Source organism: Tursiops truncatus, chromosome 6, assembly GCF_011762595.2.
Source record: "Tursiops truncatus isolate mTurTru1 chromosome 6, mTurTru1.mat.Y, whole genome shotgun sequence".
Lineage (NCBI taxonomy): Eukaryota > Metazoa > Chordata > Mammalia > Artiodactyla > Delphinidae > Tursiops > Tursiops truncatus.
In genome coordinates, this window is record NC_047039.1 from 51,646,383 (window position 1) to 51,665,401 (window position 19,019).

At 40.0% G+C, this 19,019-nt stretch overlaps 1 protein-coding gene across 1 annotated transcript in view; it reads left to right on the top strand.

Moving 5' to 3' along the window:
• Positions 1 to 19,019, top strand: part of FREM1 (FRAS1 related extracellular matrix 1) — a 153,138-nt gene that overhangs the window by 94,268 nt on the left and 39,851 nt on the right. The window contains exons 21-23 of the mRNA XM_033858083.2: positions 4,453 to 4,594; positions 7,164 to 7,359; positions 11,356 to 11,620. Of these exons, the coding sequence (XP_033713974.1) occupies positions 4,453 to 4,594; positions 7,164 to 7,359; positions 11,356 to 11,620 (603 nt within the window). The remainder of the gene's footprint in view (positions 1 to 4,452; positions 4,595 to 7,163; positions 7,360 to 11,355; positions 11,621 to 19,019) is intronic.

Here is a 19,019-nt window from a genome sequence, read left to right on the forward strand (position 1 = left end):
TACATACATCCCCCCTTTTTTAGATTTCCTTCCCATTTAGGTCACCACAGAGAATTGGGTAGAGTTCCCTGTGCTATACAGTAGGTTCTCATTAGTTATCTATTTTATATATAGTAGTGTATATATGTCAATCCCAATCCCTCAATTCATCCCACTCCCCCTTCCCTCCTTGATATCCATAAGTTTGTTCTCTACATCTGTGTCTCTATTTCTGCTTTGCAAATAAGTTCATCTGTACCATTTTTCTAGATTCCACATATAAGTGACATTATACGTTATTTGTTTTTCTCTTTCTGGCTTACTTCACTCTGTATGACAGTTTCTAGGTCTGTCCACATCTCTGCAAATGGCACTATTTTGTTTCTTTTATGGCTAAGTAATATTCCATTGTATATATGTACCACATCTTCTTTATCCATTCCTCTGTTAATGGACTTTTAGGTTGTTTCTGTGTCCTGGCTATTGTAAATAGTGCTGCAGTGAACACTGGGATACATGTGTCTTTTAAAATTATGGTTTCTCCACCTTTCAGTTATTTGATTTTCCTCTAAAAGTTTTATTTACTTGTCAATAATTCAAAATAACCAAACATACAATATAGAATGAACAGTGTACTAAATATTTAAACACATGCATGCACACACATCAGAGTGTAATTAATATATAGATTCAATTAAAGTGTGGTAATATTAACTGCAGACAGTCCTCACTGTGGATTTGGTCAAACTTTGAACTAAGAGTGACTGAGGGAAATATATCACTGACACTTCTTTCATCATCTTGGTATTTCATTGTCCTCCAGTCCTCTACTGTGTTCCATAGGGATCAATGCCCCCTTGCCACCTGTTGTCAAAATGATCACTTTTTAAAAATTCTGTACTGATATTATTAATTGCAGACTTTCTCGGTGTCTCCCTCTGTAGCTGATCAGAGTTTGGTCATAGGGTACAGAGTCTTCATCAATTATATTTCTATAGCTCTAGCCATTTCTCTTTTTATTGGAAACTGTACAGAACTGTCCAAGGTTAGAACTTTAGGAAGTCCGACTCTTCTCAGGTGCTGGGTGGAGAGAATTGTCTGCTTCTTGGTACCTCTTTGACCATTTTAATGGTGTAGCAGTGAGGGGCATTGAGTAGACAGTCCAAGTCTTTATCAGGAAGCGAACAATTTCCTGAAGTGTGTAAACTCCCAAAGTCTCGTCCGCTTTGCAGAAAACAGGACCTTAAATCCCTTCCTTATTCTGCCAATTCTCCTGCTGTTCCCTACGGGCCACCAAGGCCCTTGGAAAGCATTATGGGAAATACTGGAGATAGTTTTTTGGAGGATTGCATCTCAGATATGAGTTTGACAAGGAGTATTCAATAGAAATTTCTATTTCCTTATTCTCTAGCTGGAATGTTGGATTGGTAAATCTTGATTTATAAAAATGAAAATATGAAGGATATTGTGGTATTATGAAACCTCCTTTCTGATGACCTCATTTTACCTAAAAAGGAGGGAGAGAGGTGAAAACTGGTGTTTATTAAGTGCTTACTATGTGGCAGTACGTTGGCTCCTTTCACATATAGTTGTTCCTTAAGTCCTCACCAAAACTGTGTGAAGTAGGTATCGTTATCCTCACTGAGACAACTGAGACCAGAAAGGTAAAATAACTTAACAAGGCACTCATTCAGTCCTATCTGATTTACTATTTCTTGCTATGTTCTTGCTATTAAACTTCCTGGCATAGCTTCATCTACAGAATCACCAAAGCTCCTCTAACTTTGCCTCGAAATTCCTCCTTCTTCTTTTCTTTTTTCCTTTTCTTCTTTCCCTTCCATATGTGTCCTTGGGCGTATCACCTCTCGCCTTCTCCCAGAACTTGCTCCATTATTTTCCCCCTACCGCATCTTCCATCTCTCTCTTTTCATTCCTTCTGCTAATAAGACACAGGGATATAGTTAGTGGTGAAGGGAGCAGATTCTGGAGCCAGACTGCCTTGGTTCAGCCACTTATCGGTGGTGTGACCTTGAACGTGTTACTTAACCTCTCACTACCTCTTTGTCAACTTCTTTGTAAATGGCAATAATAGCAGTATCCTCTTCATGTGGTTGTTGAAAGGATTAAAGGAATTAAAATATGTAAAGGTACTTCAGAGACTAGTACCTATTAAGTTCTCATAAGTGTCAGTTATTAGCGTTATTCCAAGCAGGTATTTTCATTCTAAAACTACAACGATGACTCAGTCCCTCATTTATTTCAGTGCCAGACTATTTGGAGGAATAGCTTGTGTTTGCTTCCTCTATTCCTGCCCACTCTCCAACCTCCCTTAAAAGTTACCCTTGGATTTCCCACCAAATCTAATGGCTCTTCTCATCTTGCTGGACCTTGTTAGGTCATTTGACACCATTCCTTTGATATTCCTTTTAGATGCTGTGCTTTTGGCTCCTGGGGTTACACCCCCTTAGCCCACCTCTGATTCTAGTTGCAGCTATGATGGAACGTACCCTGCACGCTGTCTGTGCCCCATCTAAGTGCCTGTAGTGCTCTGCTTTTTTGCCTCTGGGCTTTCTCTGAAGCAGCAGTGGCTCATTCAGCCCATGTCCAGGCACAGGGGAGAATACTTTGAGGGCAACCCTCCACCTATGAAAGGTAGTGGAGAAGATAAGTATCCCAGCCTCCTATCCTTCTGAAGCATAATTTGAGGCATATTCTACATGGCTCTTCAAAGGATCCCCAGCAGGATTGAGCCCCAGAGCAGTAAATACACCCTTCATTGCCTTTTCCTCCTTTCCTTCCTCACTCCTCCCTCCCTCTCGCTTGTTCCTGAGATCACTTCCCAAATAAATTACCTGCACCAAGATCTTTGTCCCTTTCAGGGTAACTCAGACTATGACATACTTTCTTCTCTCTTGGACCCTCTGAAATTTAATTCTGACCCTTTCTTTCTACCAGACTCCTTATCATCTTCATTGTATTGGCTTCCTGTTTTGATTCATCTGTTTCTATATTAAAAGCACCACTGGGGGGACTTCCCTCGTGGTCCAGCGGTTAAGACTCTGTGCTCCCAAAACAAGGGGCCCGGGTTCAATCCCTGGTCAGGGAACTAGATCCCGCATGCCGCGACTAAAGATCCTGCCTGTGGCAACAAAGATCCCGTGTGCCACCACTAAGACCCGGCACAGCCAAATAAATAAATATTAAAAAAAAAAGAGAGAGACCTTTCCATACAGTCATGTGTTTAAAAAAAAAAAAGCACCACTGGGAATTCCCTTGCGGTCCAGTGGTGAGGACTCCATGCTCTGACTGCCAGGGGCCCGGGTTCGATCCTTGTTTAGGGAATTAAGATCCCACAAGCCACGTGGCGCGACCCAAAAAAAAAAAAAAAAAAAAATGCCCACCACTAATCTCCATAAGCCCTAAACCATCATTTTAGCCTTCTAAAATGATAGGATTAATATTCTCTAGTAAAGAGGTCGGCAAAAGTCATCTCCTATGGCCAGGGAAGATGTCAGTTATGAGTAGGCAAGAAAAACCTAGTAAAAGAGGTTAGAACTGAGGTGCTTGGGCAATGGCTTGTCAGCAGAGGAGTGGAAGGCTGTTGAGAATGACCAGTTGATGCTACACAAATGTCCTTAATCTAAATCCCAAGGAAACTTCCCAGTTTTTCTCAGAAACAAAGTCAAGTTGGACACAGGCCATGTGTGATGACCAAAACCAAGAGCTAGAAACACAGGTGAAAAGAAATCTCTTCTTCCCTTTGGTAGGACCAGGGAAAACAGCCATATTGGCCGTGAAAGCAGCAGCCCTTTATAGGAGACACAAAACCCATAGCAGCAGCATTTATGGTAGAAGCAGCACCACCTGCTCTCTGTCCCAGCCTTCTCTTCAAGATGCCAGGAGCTGACCGGGCAGCTGTAGCATTTGGAAAAGATGAATTACTGTGAAGAGAACACTAGTTACCCAGAACATCACCAAGGAGGAGAGTAATGTAGAGGGCTACAGATTACCTAAATATCACCAAATTCATAATGGTCTATCATAAAGGGTACCAGAACACCCGTGAATAAGTCATTTCATTTCTTTAAGTTCCTGTCTGTAAAATTAGAACAATAATCCCTAGCCCACTTACTTCATGGTGCTGTTGTTGTATCAGATAAAATTTTGGAAACAAAATCAGTTTATAAAATAAATTTTAACAGAAAATTATAAAGTTGTATACAAGTAGACAGAAGTATGTAATTACCTCGTGCCATACTCATTGTTGCTGACTAATTGTCCTTAGGACTTTCACATGTAAGGTGAAATGAAAGCCTATTTTACAAATCTGACTCATCATTTTCAGTACTTTGGATATTGAATATCATTCCGTAATTTTTTAAGGTTGAACGCTGTAATAGTCATTATCAGTGTCCCCTCCTAAGGTGATGTCTTCTATTTTTTATATCAACCCAGACATCTTCCTTTTTACAGGAAAGCTGAAATTACAGTGAATATGGGTGAAACTCGTATTATTTCTAGTGCAGTTCTCTCAGCCATAGATGAAGACTCCCCCAGGGAGAAGATTTACTACGTATTTGAAAGTCTTCCCCAAAATGGGCAACTTCAACTTAAGGTTAGTGGCCTTTTTACTTTTATTTTTCAAAATGAATGTAACAGGTATACATTTTCTGAATGCACAGATTCCTATAACTGAAGTTATTCTGTAATAGCCATATTTTGCTCAGAGGTAGAAATTTTAATTTTCCTAGTTTGGGGAGAGCTCACACTATTCTAAATTTACTTCCTCAATTCAGGGTAAATTCAGCCAAAATTAAGGTTCATCATTGCTCCTTCCCCATTGGGACTGTACCTAAATTGGAGCATAGGGAGTTACTGGGGTAAAGCAAGTTATCTAGTTACTGATAGACTTTATTTTTTAGAGCAGTTGTTATGGGTATCAACAAACTGATTCTAAAGTTTATCTAGAGAGGCAAAATACCCAGAATATCTAACACAATATAGAAGAATGAAATTGAAGGGCTGACACTACCTGACTTCAAGACTAATATACAACTACAGTAATCCAGACAGTGTTGGTTTGGTACAAGAATAAACAAACAGATCAATGGAACAGAATAGAGAGCCCAGAAATAGACCCACGCAAGTGTAGTCAAGTGATTTTTGACAAAGCAGCCGAGGTAATGCAATGGAGAAAAGATAGTCTTTTCACAAATGGTGCTCACCAGTCTGATTCAGACTGTGTGTGTGTGATGTCCAAGAATCAACCCAGTACAAATTATAGATCAGTCACTTGAGAAGGTCACTTGAGTATTCCATCATAATGTCTGTCTGAATGGTGGATTAAGGCTAGCAACAGTAACCACCAGCCATCTCCAATGTGATTATTTGACTGAATGCTTAATTTTTAATGTAATGTAGGTACAGCCTGAGAAAAGCAGCAAGGATTCATTCTGTGTAGAACAGCTTGATTGTCTTAGATTGTGGGCACCATAGAGAATCAAAGTGAAGAGCAATCACAGATTTAAATTGAGGTGCAGCTGTGTCCTTATTTCATTTCAAAGAGTAATGAAGCAGAAATGCAGTGACAGCTCACACATTTGGGTGACATGGGAACTGAAGTGTTTTGGTTATGAGAAAATCCAGATGGGTCCATGTTCCCAATATGGTGCCACAGAGTTCTCTCCCTGCTCTCTAGGGCTTTTCCAAGTCTCTCCAAGACCAGGGACCAGGCCTCCTGGACTTTCTCACGCGTCCTGGTTTTCTGGTTGACTTTCCTGCGTTTTCCCCACCTTGAGACTGAATCTTATTTTCTTCCTCTTTGGGGGCTTGCATATGATTTTGTTAAGTCAGAGCTCACACTTGGGAATGCAAGTGGGGAATTAGATGGAGATGACAGAGAGCAAAAGATATCATCTACTGTATTTACCTTCTGGGAAAAGATTATAAAGAAAAACATTAAATAGAATTGCAGGCCGTTTGGTTTAAAACCTGAAAGAGAATCTGTTTTAAAAAATAAATTTACAAACAGATCTTATGATGCAGACAAACAATGTGCTTAATTATTATAATTAACTTTCACCCAGTGAGCACTGGGGCAGAACATACCTGTGTGCAAACATCAGATGGGCACAAGCATTAAAGGGAGGGAACCTTATCAAATAGAATGACAAAGGGAAGTGGTAATACAGTGAGGGGAGAGAAGGCATGTGGAATAATGTGACAAAGGAAATTTTTTAAAAATCATTTAAATTTCTGTTATAGTCTCTTAAACCAGACAGGAAAAGCACAAGATAATATCATATAGTAAATTTTTAAGATGACATTTTGCTTGAATTACCTCAAATGACTTTTATGAGCCCTTCTTAGGGAAAGCTATGCATTTTTAAGAGAAAACAGTAGAATTATTAATCAGAGACAGATTTATTATTATTGTATTTTCGAATAGTCTCAGTTGTCAGCTCTCCCTCAGCATAAGGACCTCTTTTAATTGAAAATGCCACAATTTCTGCACTGAATTCTGTACAGAATATATGCTTAACTAATGCCAGCTTATTATTAGAAGAGCATGATACATAATACATATATGATATTTGCAGTTGTTTTCGTGCTGACTCAGGGTATAAATGTAGGGAGTGATAGGGACTTTGATCATTTTTGGTCTTTTGGAAGCCTAAAACTGTGTGGACAGTAAATACACCCATTCTATTTATGTTTTATCTACTTCAGATAAGCCCAGTGACAAACCAGTATGAAATAATAGGTTTTATTAGTTGTACAATGCTAAGAACTAAAAACAAAAAAGGAAACCCCAAATGAGACACATTTAATTTTTAAAGAATCAATTCCAACAGCTCGATTACCCACCTGCTCTCAATAATTGAAATACTTAATCAGCTATGATTGCTTGTGTTAAATACCTTGGAAATAGCACTGCAGTTGAATTGCCACAAGACTTTGTCAAAAATCCTTTGGTTAAAGCTCGTTTTTTTCCCCAAGGCCTGAAATTGTTTTAATATATTTCTTTAAATGGAAAATATGATGCAGAATGGCAAAAGATTAAATCTAGAGTTTTCCTGAAATATCATTCATATTGGAAGTTTTCAGAGGATATGGAAGATGTCCACTGACACAACGTGGGGGGAAAAAACCCTGGGCAGCTGACTAATTCTGACACCTTTCAGATAGGGAGGGACTGGGTCCCTCTCCATCCTGGCATGAAATGCACTCAGGAAGAAGTGGATCTGAACTTGCTGAGATACACACACACCGGCGCAATGGATTCCCAGAACCGAGACAGCTTCACTTTTTACCTCTGGGACGGTGACAATAGGTCCCCTGCATTTGACTGTCACATCACCATCAAGGATATGGGAAAAGGTAAAGCATGTCTGTCAGGGTTTATTGGAACCAACTTTTACAACCAGAAGTGAGCTGGTGTAAGCCCTTAAAGCTTTTCCCCTCCCTCTCTTCCTCTCTCCCTCCCTCCCTCCCTCCCTCCCTCCCTCCTTCCCTCTCTCCCACCCTTTCTCCTTCCCTCCTTTCCTTTCTTCCTTCCATCCTCTATCTTGAAATTCCATCATTTATGATTTGATCCTTTGACTCCTCACTTGCTTTGCCTGGGATCTGTGAGGTTTATGAGGGTAGCCAATTCATGTTATTTTCAGTATTTCAAAAAGCCTATTAAAAGCCCAGCCTTGCCCACAATATGGCTGCACAGGCTACTTTAACTGTCAGGGTTTTAAGCTTTAAGTAAAATTTTACCAAATCAATGTGATGACTCTAGTTTTATCTTCAGGGATTGAGTTATTACTTGAAAACAGAGTTTGAAAGGAAAAATATTTTCAATACAACAATAATAAAGGAAATACAAATAAATGTGTCTTAAAATAAAAAAATAATAGAAAGGAATTTTGTTATTGTAAAGGTTGGAGGTTGTTTGTTCACTTTGGAAGTGCTGACAATACTCTTCAGGGACAAGGGAGAATGCTGTAAGATAATTATCTTCTTGAATTAATTAAAGACCATTTGCATGATAGGACTCAGCAACACATAAATGGCAGAAGGAAGAGATTGAAAAAAAAATACTGGAAAGGAATCTCAGCAAGGGAGAGTGTAAGCCCTTGATTCCCAACATGTCACTCACTACCCCATACTTTTCCTTAGAGCTTATGTGAGGAGGGTAAAGATCCTATCTCATTCATCTGTATAGTCCAGGATCTATATATTCCCAGGACCAAGCATAGTCTTAGATCCTCAGTATGTGCTTGATTGACAGTGCTTTCTTTTTTTGCCTTGGCTGCCAGGAAGCTCAGAGCTAAATTAAATTGGATGCTTAGGTACAGTAAAAGTCTTACTTCATATATATGGTAAAATTACAGTTCTGAATTTTTTTAAGAAAAATTTTAAGCTAGCTTGATTGATTTTCAGATGTTTATTTTGGGGCTGTATAATAATATATTTTATTTGCTTGTTTCCTTGAAGATGTCTAATAAGTGACTCTCAGATAAGCTACGTGTTACTGTACACATTTATTTCTCTCTGCAAAAGTAAGACTGCATTCATCATAAGTATCTGTCCAGGCAAAACGTAATACAAGTAAAATGCACCTAATGTATTAGGGCAGGTTATCCTGTCATTGCCTTACCGAGATGCATTCCCTAGCATGGTGGAGGAGAGTTCTGTTCCAAGCAGCCACCTGGAGATTCTTTCCTGCTAGGGGATCATTTGTCTCGGAAGTCCTTGGAGTCACTTTGAGAGTGAGATATGGAGGATAATGAGAGAATTTCATGGGCTAGGCTTGGAGTTAGGTTACCTGTGGCTGAACTGCAGTCACGGGCCACATTAAGGAGTCTGGGCTGTAGAAACTGGAGCAATGCATCCAGGAAGAAAAGGCATTGAGACTGGTGAGTGCCTCACTAGTCTCTGCTACAATTGACACGTGATTATTTTCTAAAAGTATTTGTGAAAACTTACATCAGGTAGATACATTAACCTGTTAACATTTTCAGAAGTTCATAATTTCTTTTCTTTTTTAAACGTAGTGGTGTTTTATCTCTGTACAGTGTTCTCTCCTTCCCCTCCTCCTTCACTGTTGCTGTCCTTCCTTCCCTCCTTCCTTCCTTCCTTCCTTCTTTTCTTTCTCTCTCTCTCTCTTTCCTTCCTCTCTCCCTCCCTCCCTCCCTCCCTCCCTCCCTTTCTCCCTCCCTCCCTTCCTTCTTTTCTTTCTCTCTCTCTCTCTTTCCTTCCTCCCTCCCTCCCTTCTTGCTCCCTCCTCCCTTCCTTAGCATCAGTTTTCTCAGTTTGCAGTGTAACTTTATAGCCATAATTGTTCATCTCTAAATGAAACTATACTGAATTGTTAGACTAAATCAACACTAATATTAGCATATTGAGCACTTGGGTTATCTCCATTTGGGAGCTATTATAAATAACATTATGTCTTCCCATTGTGCTGTGTCTTCTGATATGTGCAGTGGCAAAAATGACATGGACATCTTTGAGAGAAGTTGAGAAGGACATTGTATATAGTTGACCCTGATCCATACTCTGTCATTACAGTGCTGAAAAGTTGGGTTCAGGCTAAACCTAGATGCTCTTCCTCCACTCAGCTGTATCTTCTGCTCCTGGTGAAACCTCCTGTGCATGATTTTTATTTCCCCAGCCTTGTTCATTCTTCTTACTTCCTTGATATATTCATCTTGACTCCCTGTGAAGAATCTGGGGCTCAGGTTTTGATTTAAAATTAGGTTGGTCATTGATTCTTAGGTTGGACATAAGTTGCATAGCATTTTGAGTTAAAAGCATAGTATACAAAAAAGACCAATTTGATCATCTAAAACAGGGTTTCCCTGTCTCGGCAATATTGACATTTTGGAAAGCAGAAGTCTTTGTTATGCATTATCAGATTTTTAGCAGCATCTCTGGTCTCTACCCACTGGAAGCCAGTAGCATGTCTCAGATAGGATAACCAAAATGTCTCCAAATGTTGCTAAATGTCCCCTGGGGGGCAAAATTGTCCCTCATTGAGAAACACTGGGGTAAAATTATACCTCCTTGATGTTTTATTTCCTTATAGGACTAAATATCTTTTCAAGGTTTTATTGACTGTATTTTTAATTCAGAAATGACTTGGCATTTATTTTACACACATTTCCTTTTGGATATTCACCATTTTAGTGTTAGTTTTCAAGAATTCCTTATATACTAAAGAAAGGACGCAAAATAATAAAATGTTTGAGTTTGTGCTCTTGGGTCAGATATTCAAGCTCCACCTTTCATAATTGTGTAATCATTAGCAAGTTGGTTAACATTTCTACACCTTAGTTTCCTCATTTATAGCCTGAGAAATATGACAATACCTTAACCCTGTAACTGTACAAAGTAGAAACTCTATAATATTTTAGTTGTGATTTTTTTAATGAACCTCAGGTGAGCAAAATTGGATTATAATCCTTAGTTTGTGAAGCACTGTATCCTTTGTCTGTGTGTGATCCTCTTCTCCTTTGCTCATTCAGACACTCATTCATAGTCTTTTAAACATAAGAACACCTGTGTAGCCACCACACATACAAGGACTGGAATATTAACAGTATCAAACATCTACCTATGTGCTCTTTCCAACGTCCAGTGAGAACCACCATCCTGAATTTTGTGTTAATTTTCTTACTTTTGTTTATACTTTTCTGGGACTTGCTCACTCAGCTAATAAGTGTTAATAAGCTACATCTTGTGTGGTTGCATATAGCTCTAGTGCATCTATTTTGCAGCTGTACAAAATTCAGTTGTATGAATAGACCAGTTTGTTTATACATTCACCTTTTGAGAAGGCATTTGGGTTGTCTCCATTGTTCTCAGTTACAAGCAGTGCTGCCATGACCATTCTAGCCCAGATCTCCTGGGTACAAGTGCATGTGTTTCTCTCCAGCATGCAGCTGGAGTGGAATCCTTGGGTCAAGGCATAGGTGAGTATCCAACTCTTTACAAATAATTCCAGATTGTGTACCAGTTTACACTCCTACCAGACTCATATGCAAGATTCTGCGTCCTCTTCAACACTTGGTATCATCAGGCTCCTACATCCTTGCCAATCAGAGGGTTACAAGATGACAGCTTACTGTGATCTTGATTTATATTTCTGTGACTATTCATGAGACTGAGCGTCTTTTGTGCCTTTGTTGGCCATATTGTTACGCCTTCTTTGTGGTATCTGCTCGTGTCTTTGGCTGAATTCTTCTATTAATCCTTGTTATAGAAATCTTGCTATGTCATATTAGTTTTGACTTCTGCACAGCTTGACCTTTGCTTTTTACCTTCACCTTGGACATTTTATTTTTAAAAATTTGGTTCTTGACCACAACCTCTTCTGCCACGCAGGTGATATTGTCATCCGGGCAAAACCACTTTCGGTGTCTAAAGGTGACAGAGGTTTCCTGATGACCACCACCCTCCTTGCTGTGGACGGAACAGACAAGCCTGAGGAACTTCTCTACGTCATCACCTCCCCGCCGCGATATGGCCAGGTCGAATACGTCCGCTATCCTGGGGTCCCCATTACAAGCTTCAGCCAAATGGACATAGCAGGACAGACAGTCTGCTACGTACATAAGAGCACGGCAGCTGCCCACAGAGACACGTTCAGGTGAGCCCCGAGGAAACTTTTCAGAACTCCTTCTTTGGATTAGTGCTTAGAAAGACAAAGGAGGGGAAAAAATGGGTCCTTTTCCAGCTCTGGTGTGAGTATGCTCTTCATCCACTCCCTCGATGGATGAAAGGGAAAGGTGCACAATTAAAATGACAGCAGCCAGCCAAGAAATTAGGGCTCGTTGTTTAAAAATAAACACCTAAGCAGATCTCAGTGCAAGCTGTTCCATGAAGAGACATGTGAAGACCTGAGGATCCCCGCTAATGAGAGCTGCGGAAAAGTAATTTACCTCTTTTTGAGTATGTTTTTCTATCTGAGGGAAAGGAATTTGCTAGTAAACATTTGGCATAAGCAGACAGTGCCTTTTGACACAATGTGTTCTGGTAACTACATCATAAATCATGTTGCCATAAAATGGATCGTATTTCCCCATAGAAACCGTGTTATAATTGGGGGCTGTGCACCTGTTCAAGGATTCTGTATCAAATAAATCACTGGAAGGAATAACAATCTGTTGAAAAGGCAAAGATACAACATTAATGAAGGTCTACATTCATTTAAAATACTGAAATCTGTTTCCAGTCACAGAAAGCAAGAAAAACTGCAGAGGATCTATCATTTAGCAGTTTGCAAAGCTGGCTGAACTTGAGTTTCCCCAAGGACCTCTGGGCTGGGATGAGAACCCGGAAATCTTAGACTAGCCTTTGGGGGACCATGGTACACATCTAACCCTGAATTTTACCAATTAAGAAGGAGGCCATGGGGCTTCCCTGGTGGCGCAGTGGTTGAGAGTCCGCCTGCCGATGCAGGGGACACGGGTTCGTGCCCCGGTCCGGGAAGATCCCACATGCCGCGGAGCGGCTGGGCCTGTGAGCCATGGCCGCTGAGCCTGTGCGTCCGGAGCCTGTGCTCCACAGTGGGAGAGGCCCGAGTACCGAAAAAAAAAAAAAAAGAAGGAGGCCCTGAGAGCATTGATTCATTTTCCATACACATAGGACTTCTGGCCTCCAGTATAATTTTTACCATGTCAGAAAACAACCTTCAAAAGAATGCTATAAAATAACATAAATGTCGCAGACTCCTGTGTTATTTGAACGGCTCCCATAAACTATCAATTACACTGATATACCCGTGTCCAAATACCACTTTCCTCTATCATATATCTTATCTATCTAAATTCAATATGTCTGCTATGATAAACAGTGTTTAAATGTCAGTAAAGATGATTTTGCTTCCCTTTTTGGCATTTGGAATGATGATTTGAAAAGATGATTTGGATAGTTCAACTGTTAAACAAAAAAATCCAGGGGAGTTTGAACTAATACCTTCTTTTTTGCCTTGACAAGTGTTCTTAACAAGCAGATAATCATTTGGTTGGTCACTCTCTCAATAACGAATTCAGTGCTTGACTGTTGCTCAGTATTAACTGAAATGTCAGAAGTGGGGAATACTTTTCCCACTGGTTCTTTGGCTTGGGAAGGCATAGGCCTGGGGTCAGTTCCTGCCTTCATTACATCACATCTCTGGTTTTCGTCAAGTCACACATTCTCCTGTGCTCGCATTAACTCTTCCATGAAAAGGAATGATGCTCATGTTAGCTGCCTCAGAGAGTTTCTGAGGGGTTTAAATGGGCTTGTGTACATAAAGTACTGAAAACAATACATGGCACGTAGGAAGAACAAGATAAATATTGGTTTCTATTTGTACTGTTATTATTGTTGTTGTCATTCTTGTTGTTATCATTGTTTACTATATTCTTTCCTTGGCCCCATTTTTTTCTCTCCAATCTTTACACCACTAAGATTAACCTTGGAGGAAAGAAGGTATAAAGAGCAATGATGATTCTGTTTTTCCTGTTTGTTAATGGAGGGTGGATGCTTCTAGGCTTAACCTAGGTCTACCAGATTCAGGGCTTTTCGTTTGATACCCATTTCTGGGACTTCTTGTTCCTGTCCATTCCTGCTTCCCCCTGTCAACGCCTATGGGAGAGTCTTTTGAAGACATTAATGACTGTATTGGAGAAACCAGAGATCCTACTGGTGAAGCCAAAGAATGAACATGTAAAGATGTTGAGAAATAACAATTAGGTCTTAATCAGATGGTAGTGATGAGCTGAAAATGAAAAACAAAATCCCTAATGTGAGGATTGGTGATACCATAACAGTTTCCTAATTCACATGCAGAGAGAGTCATACTAGATGGTGTTTTAGAAATCATTCATCCCAGGAATGTCTAACTTTCTAGACTCTGAAGAGACTTACCTGAGAGGTTTAAAAAATTCAAATTCTTGGGCCTTACCGCAGAGAGGCGACTTTGGTAAGTCCAGTTTCAAGCCCAGGAATCTGTATTTTTAAAAGCTCTCTAGGTGATTCTGATGCTATTGGGACTAGCCATCTCCAGTCTGGTCCAGTCCATTGTTCCAAGTATGTTCTGAGGAGTTTGAAGATTTACAGGAGGCTTCTGAGGGCCTCCCAGAGACAGAAAATGAAGGGGCTGAATTGGTGGGACTCTGCAGCTCACATCCCAGTTTTCTGAGATAACTTTGTTTGGTTTAGTTTTTTGGTGGTTTGACTTTTAGTTTGTTTTGCACACTGAGCTTCTGGGCGAGGTTTTCTTTTAGCAAAAAATCTGTGGTTCTATTTCCTAAAATGAGTGATTAGTACCATCAATGATACAAAGATGCAGAATGATGTGGGCTGGTACAGGAAGGAGACAATAAATAATAGGGATTCAAGAGTGGGAAACTACTCCCTTTTAATTCTCTCTATCCTTCTGTTTCTAGAAGGAAGTCTCAGGCCTGTGCTCATATGTACTTAGCAGCTCTTCAATATTAACTCGTTTCCCTTTTTAGCAAAGAGCGTACAGGCCTCAGGCTCTAAGCCATTGGCCAACAATATCTAGCTAGAATGAAGAACAGTTTGTCTTCCTGTATTTATTTTTATAGTATTTGTAGTGATTAAGTTTTTATGAGTGAAAACTTTGAGCTTTTAGTATTTAAAAGGTTTCTTTTCAAGTACATTTACTTAAGCAGAAAAGTGAGTTGATATAAAACAAAACAGTAGGTAATAAGAGTACAGGTAATACTAGAAAATGGCAACAATTGTGATGATGGTGTTTGAATGACTTAAGATTAGGGAACAGGTCCATAGAGAGACAGTAAACGAACAACAAGGGTTGAAAAGCATTGATTTAATCCAATCCCTTCATTTATATCTAGGAAAGCTAGTATTGCTTGAACACCTGTAATGCGTCAGGCAGTGTTCTAGACCCTTTTTTGTGTGTATATCATTTCCCTTAAGCCTTACGCCACCACCTTGAGAGAGGTGTCTTGCTCCCATTTTATGGATGAGAAAACTGAGTTTCCAAGAGACAAAGAAAGTCACCTGAATTGACATAAGTAAGTATCAGAGCTGAACTTGGGCTGAGATCTCATTTTGGAGAGGTCTTTCCATTATACCTGGTTGTACCAAAAATTTGTGGACAATTTGTACTTGTGGGAAGGAACCTTCTCAATGTGTCATTCTGACGTTTGGCCAGCAGTTTTACATATTTATAGTGGAAGAGCCTAGCATCTGCTGAAGACCCTCCTTTTAATCTTGTCATTTCACTAACCCAATCATCGACTGCTGTGTTGTTTGTCAAGTGGCGCTCAACCAAAGCTGAAAGCCTGTTTTAATGAAAGTGTGATTATGGTGCTTTTTAAAAATTAAATATATGCAACCAATCTAATCACCTAAATTTATGTTGCTTGCTGTTAAATCTGGCAAGGAATTTGGCTGGGTAGAAGAGATAAATTCTGCGGCAGAGAATTTTCCCCCTTCTCTTTTTAATGTAAGCTATGGCAGCATTAATTAAACGGGGGAGTTTCATGGTCAGATTTTTACCTTCTGCAAAACTATTTTGTGAATCATAAATTTCTCCTGTATTGTTTGGTGCTGCTGGCCTGGAAGAAAGATTTGGCATCGCATTCTGGGACAGATGACACCAAGTGATTAGCAAGCTGACTTCAGCTGCTAGCAGCCGGGGACTAAAAGAACATGCTAATGTCCTCCATTTTGACATGCCGGCTGGACTTTTTTTTTTTTTTTTTTTTTTCCTGAAGAACTGGCTCTATTTATGATTCCATTTTTATCTTTTAAATGCCATGACAGATGGCAGATTCTTCAGCCAACTCTATTGCCAGGAAATGCAGAAAGCTTGAAAGCACCATGGTAATGGTGAAATCAGACCAGGCAGGCACCCCAGACAAATCTAAGAGTCATTCCTCAAATTTCATGAGACAGTGGTCATCTTGGCTATGTCTCTTCTCAAGGGAGGGGGGTGGTAATAAAGGAAATGGGACCCACAGAAGGAGCTGCTCCCTCGATACCACCAGCTTCTTAAGCTTGGAGTGGATGCCATAACAGCAATGGCACTATTGTTTTAGAACTTGAAAATATGTTTGGAAGGTTTCTTTTGAGGGGGGTGGTAGTGCAGCATTTGTAAGATCATCTGGTCAACCTTTGTAGACACGAAGCACTGACCTTGTCTCACTGGTTCTGCTAGGCTTTTTTTTTTTTTTACTGGGAAGCCAACCATGACCATCCTCCCTGTCTCTCTCTCTCTGATAATGTTCTCTGCCTGTGAGTAGTTTGCATTGTTACTGGTGAAGGTGGAATGATATGTGTGATCCAGTCCTGTTGAGACATTGTGTCCTTTTCACCACTGGCTTCTTAGCTTTCAGTCAGTGCAGACAGCTGCCTTGGGGTCCCAGCTGGGAACGCTGGCCTCAGTAAACATATTTCTTACTCTTACATGGTCCCTCTCCCGCTCGCCCTCATTCCCATCTGTCTGATGGCAGGCTGCCGGTTTCCGACATGGTCAAATGCCCATCAGAGGCAGGGAGGAGTCTGCGATGGACCACCTGGATCAGGAGAAAACTTCAGTGCCCCCCACACGGGTCACACACACAAGGATAAATGCGGCCGCCTCGAGACTGAGCTTGGAGGACCTTGTTGGGCATTTTGGAATTCAGTCTCCAGGGAAGAAAGTCAGAATCTGATACTCAAAATGACTGCCTCTGATGAGCCCGTGGCAGTCGCTGGGCCTCCCCCTTCACCTCCTTGCCCCTGAGGGCTGCCTCTCCCCTTCCTTCTTTTTCCTTCTCCACCAGTATTTGACCTGCTTTTAATGGGGCACAAAGACTTGAATTCCACAATTAATGCTAATACTAGAAATACATGTCCTCTGGCTTAAATTTTTGCTCAACTCTAAATGGCTAATTTAAAACTCTCCACAAGAGCATGTGTGGATATAGGGATCTGGTAGGGAATAGACAGCCACTTTATTGTGAAAGAGGGCAAAGTTGGAAGCCTGAAACGTGTTTCTGGAGGGGTTAAGTGAAAAAAGGAGAAATTGGAGGCCCTGAGGGAATGCCTAGTCTCCTTATTTTACCTCTGGTCAGATGATAGGCTCCAGGGAGGAAACATGAAAAAGTTAACAGGAAAACAGTGGAATAAAGGCATAATTCCACGAAAAGCTGCCCCTGAGAAACAGACCATGATTTTTGTACCTAAAAAATGTATATCGCTTGATCTTTGAAACTGTCAAGGTGACTAGTAAGTAAAAAGTTGAAGTACACACACAAATATTTTTCTAGGTGTGCTTTTTTTTCCTTTTTTAAAAAATAATGAATTTTGCAAACACTTCATGATCCAGCAACGAAATTACCCTCTTTGCTTAGAATATATTTATCCAAATGTATTGTTTTGTTTTAAGGAAGCTATGTGATTTTGCTCAATCTACAATTCTAAAGTTAATTCAGTATTCTTTTCCAAACTGTAAAAATAATGCTGTGGACAAAACCAGGTCATATTCTTTACAAGACAAGGTGTGTGAAATGTCAAAAATGTGCTTTATCTGTAGTACTTCACTTAGCAGTTTTAACTTTTGAGACAAGAATTTCTATGCATCACATCCTATTTTCCTTGTGGGCAGTCTTATCAACTAGATAATTTGAAAGCTCAAAATTTTTAGCCTAGCCTTCAAAGCAAAATCTGTATCAGCCAAACTCATCTTTTACCTTTTGTTCAGCTGCTTTTTTTCCCGGAGTCCTTCTCCTCAGGCAGGCTGGTTGCTACATGACGCCCACACAACCTGGTTTCAGGTTCCCTCATGTTCAAAAGCAAAGCATCAACCCTCCAACCCTGGAGGATAAGACACACATTTTTGTAAAGAATGAAAAACTTGGTAGTCACATTTGTCAGATTAGTAAAGTAAAGGTAAACCCCATATCTTCTCTAGTTTTGAAAAAGAACCTCCTAAGTAAATTCTTATATAATTTAATGTTATATGCCACTGCAACCGTTTTAGACATGTTTACATCCATGGAATATAAGAGTATCTCTCTCCCCCATGAATATTTCAAGCACCTGGTACATGGAGAAAAACGAATAGACACAACTCTGTGATTATTTCAAAGTACATTTCTTTGGCCTACGGTGAATGTGTCAGTTCCATTTGAGTAGTGATTTCCTAACTTGTTGGAGTTTTAATAGTGCATTCTGTGGGCTTAATTTCATGATGGTCTCCATTGTCCTTCAAATAGAAATTACATGTTGAAATGTTCTAAAGATCATTTCAATTAGTTTAATTTTGAGATTGGCAGTGCTGGGTGGAATGTGATTTAGTGATCAATATAATCAGAAGCACATTATGGTATCACAGAACCCGCGATTGTAAGAAAGATTTTGCTCGCCTTGGATTTGTATCATCTCAGTTTTCTCTTTGTAGGTCTGCAGTGGTACTCAGGCACCACAACTCTTTCTTTGTGGACTGCTAAACCAGCATTCATTAAAAACTCTGTAAGAGCAAAAGGTGTGAGGTCAGAAAACCTGGGTCCTGGTCCCAGCTCTGTCTCCTACCTGCCTTATGATCTCCTGCCACGTTTCTGAACCCTTGTGCTCTAATTTTCTTTTCTTTAAAGCAGGGGAATAATCGTTATCTAATGGCTTTCCCCCATACCTTGTCAGGGGCAAATGTGGAAGCTCAAAGAAAAGTACATGAATTGAGTGAATTAGCCAAATTTAGCCCACTCAGCATTTTATTGGATGAGCTTCCGATGATCAGTCTTAAGAGTTTAGCTTATTATAGCACAGGGAGATCAGCTCGGTGCTTTGTGACCACCTAGAGGGGTGGGATAGGGAGGGTGGGAGGGAGACGCAAGAGGGAGGAGATATGGGGTATATGTATATGTATAGCTGATTCACTTTGTTATAAAGCAGAAACTAATATACTATTGTAAAGCAATTATACTCTAATAAAAATGTTTAAAAAAAAAGTTTAGCTTATTAAATTCTCACCAAAAAATACAGTTGCAAAAGTCTATATATATAAAATGAGTGTACTCTTCAAACTA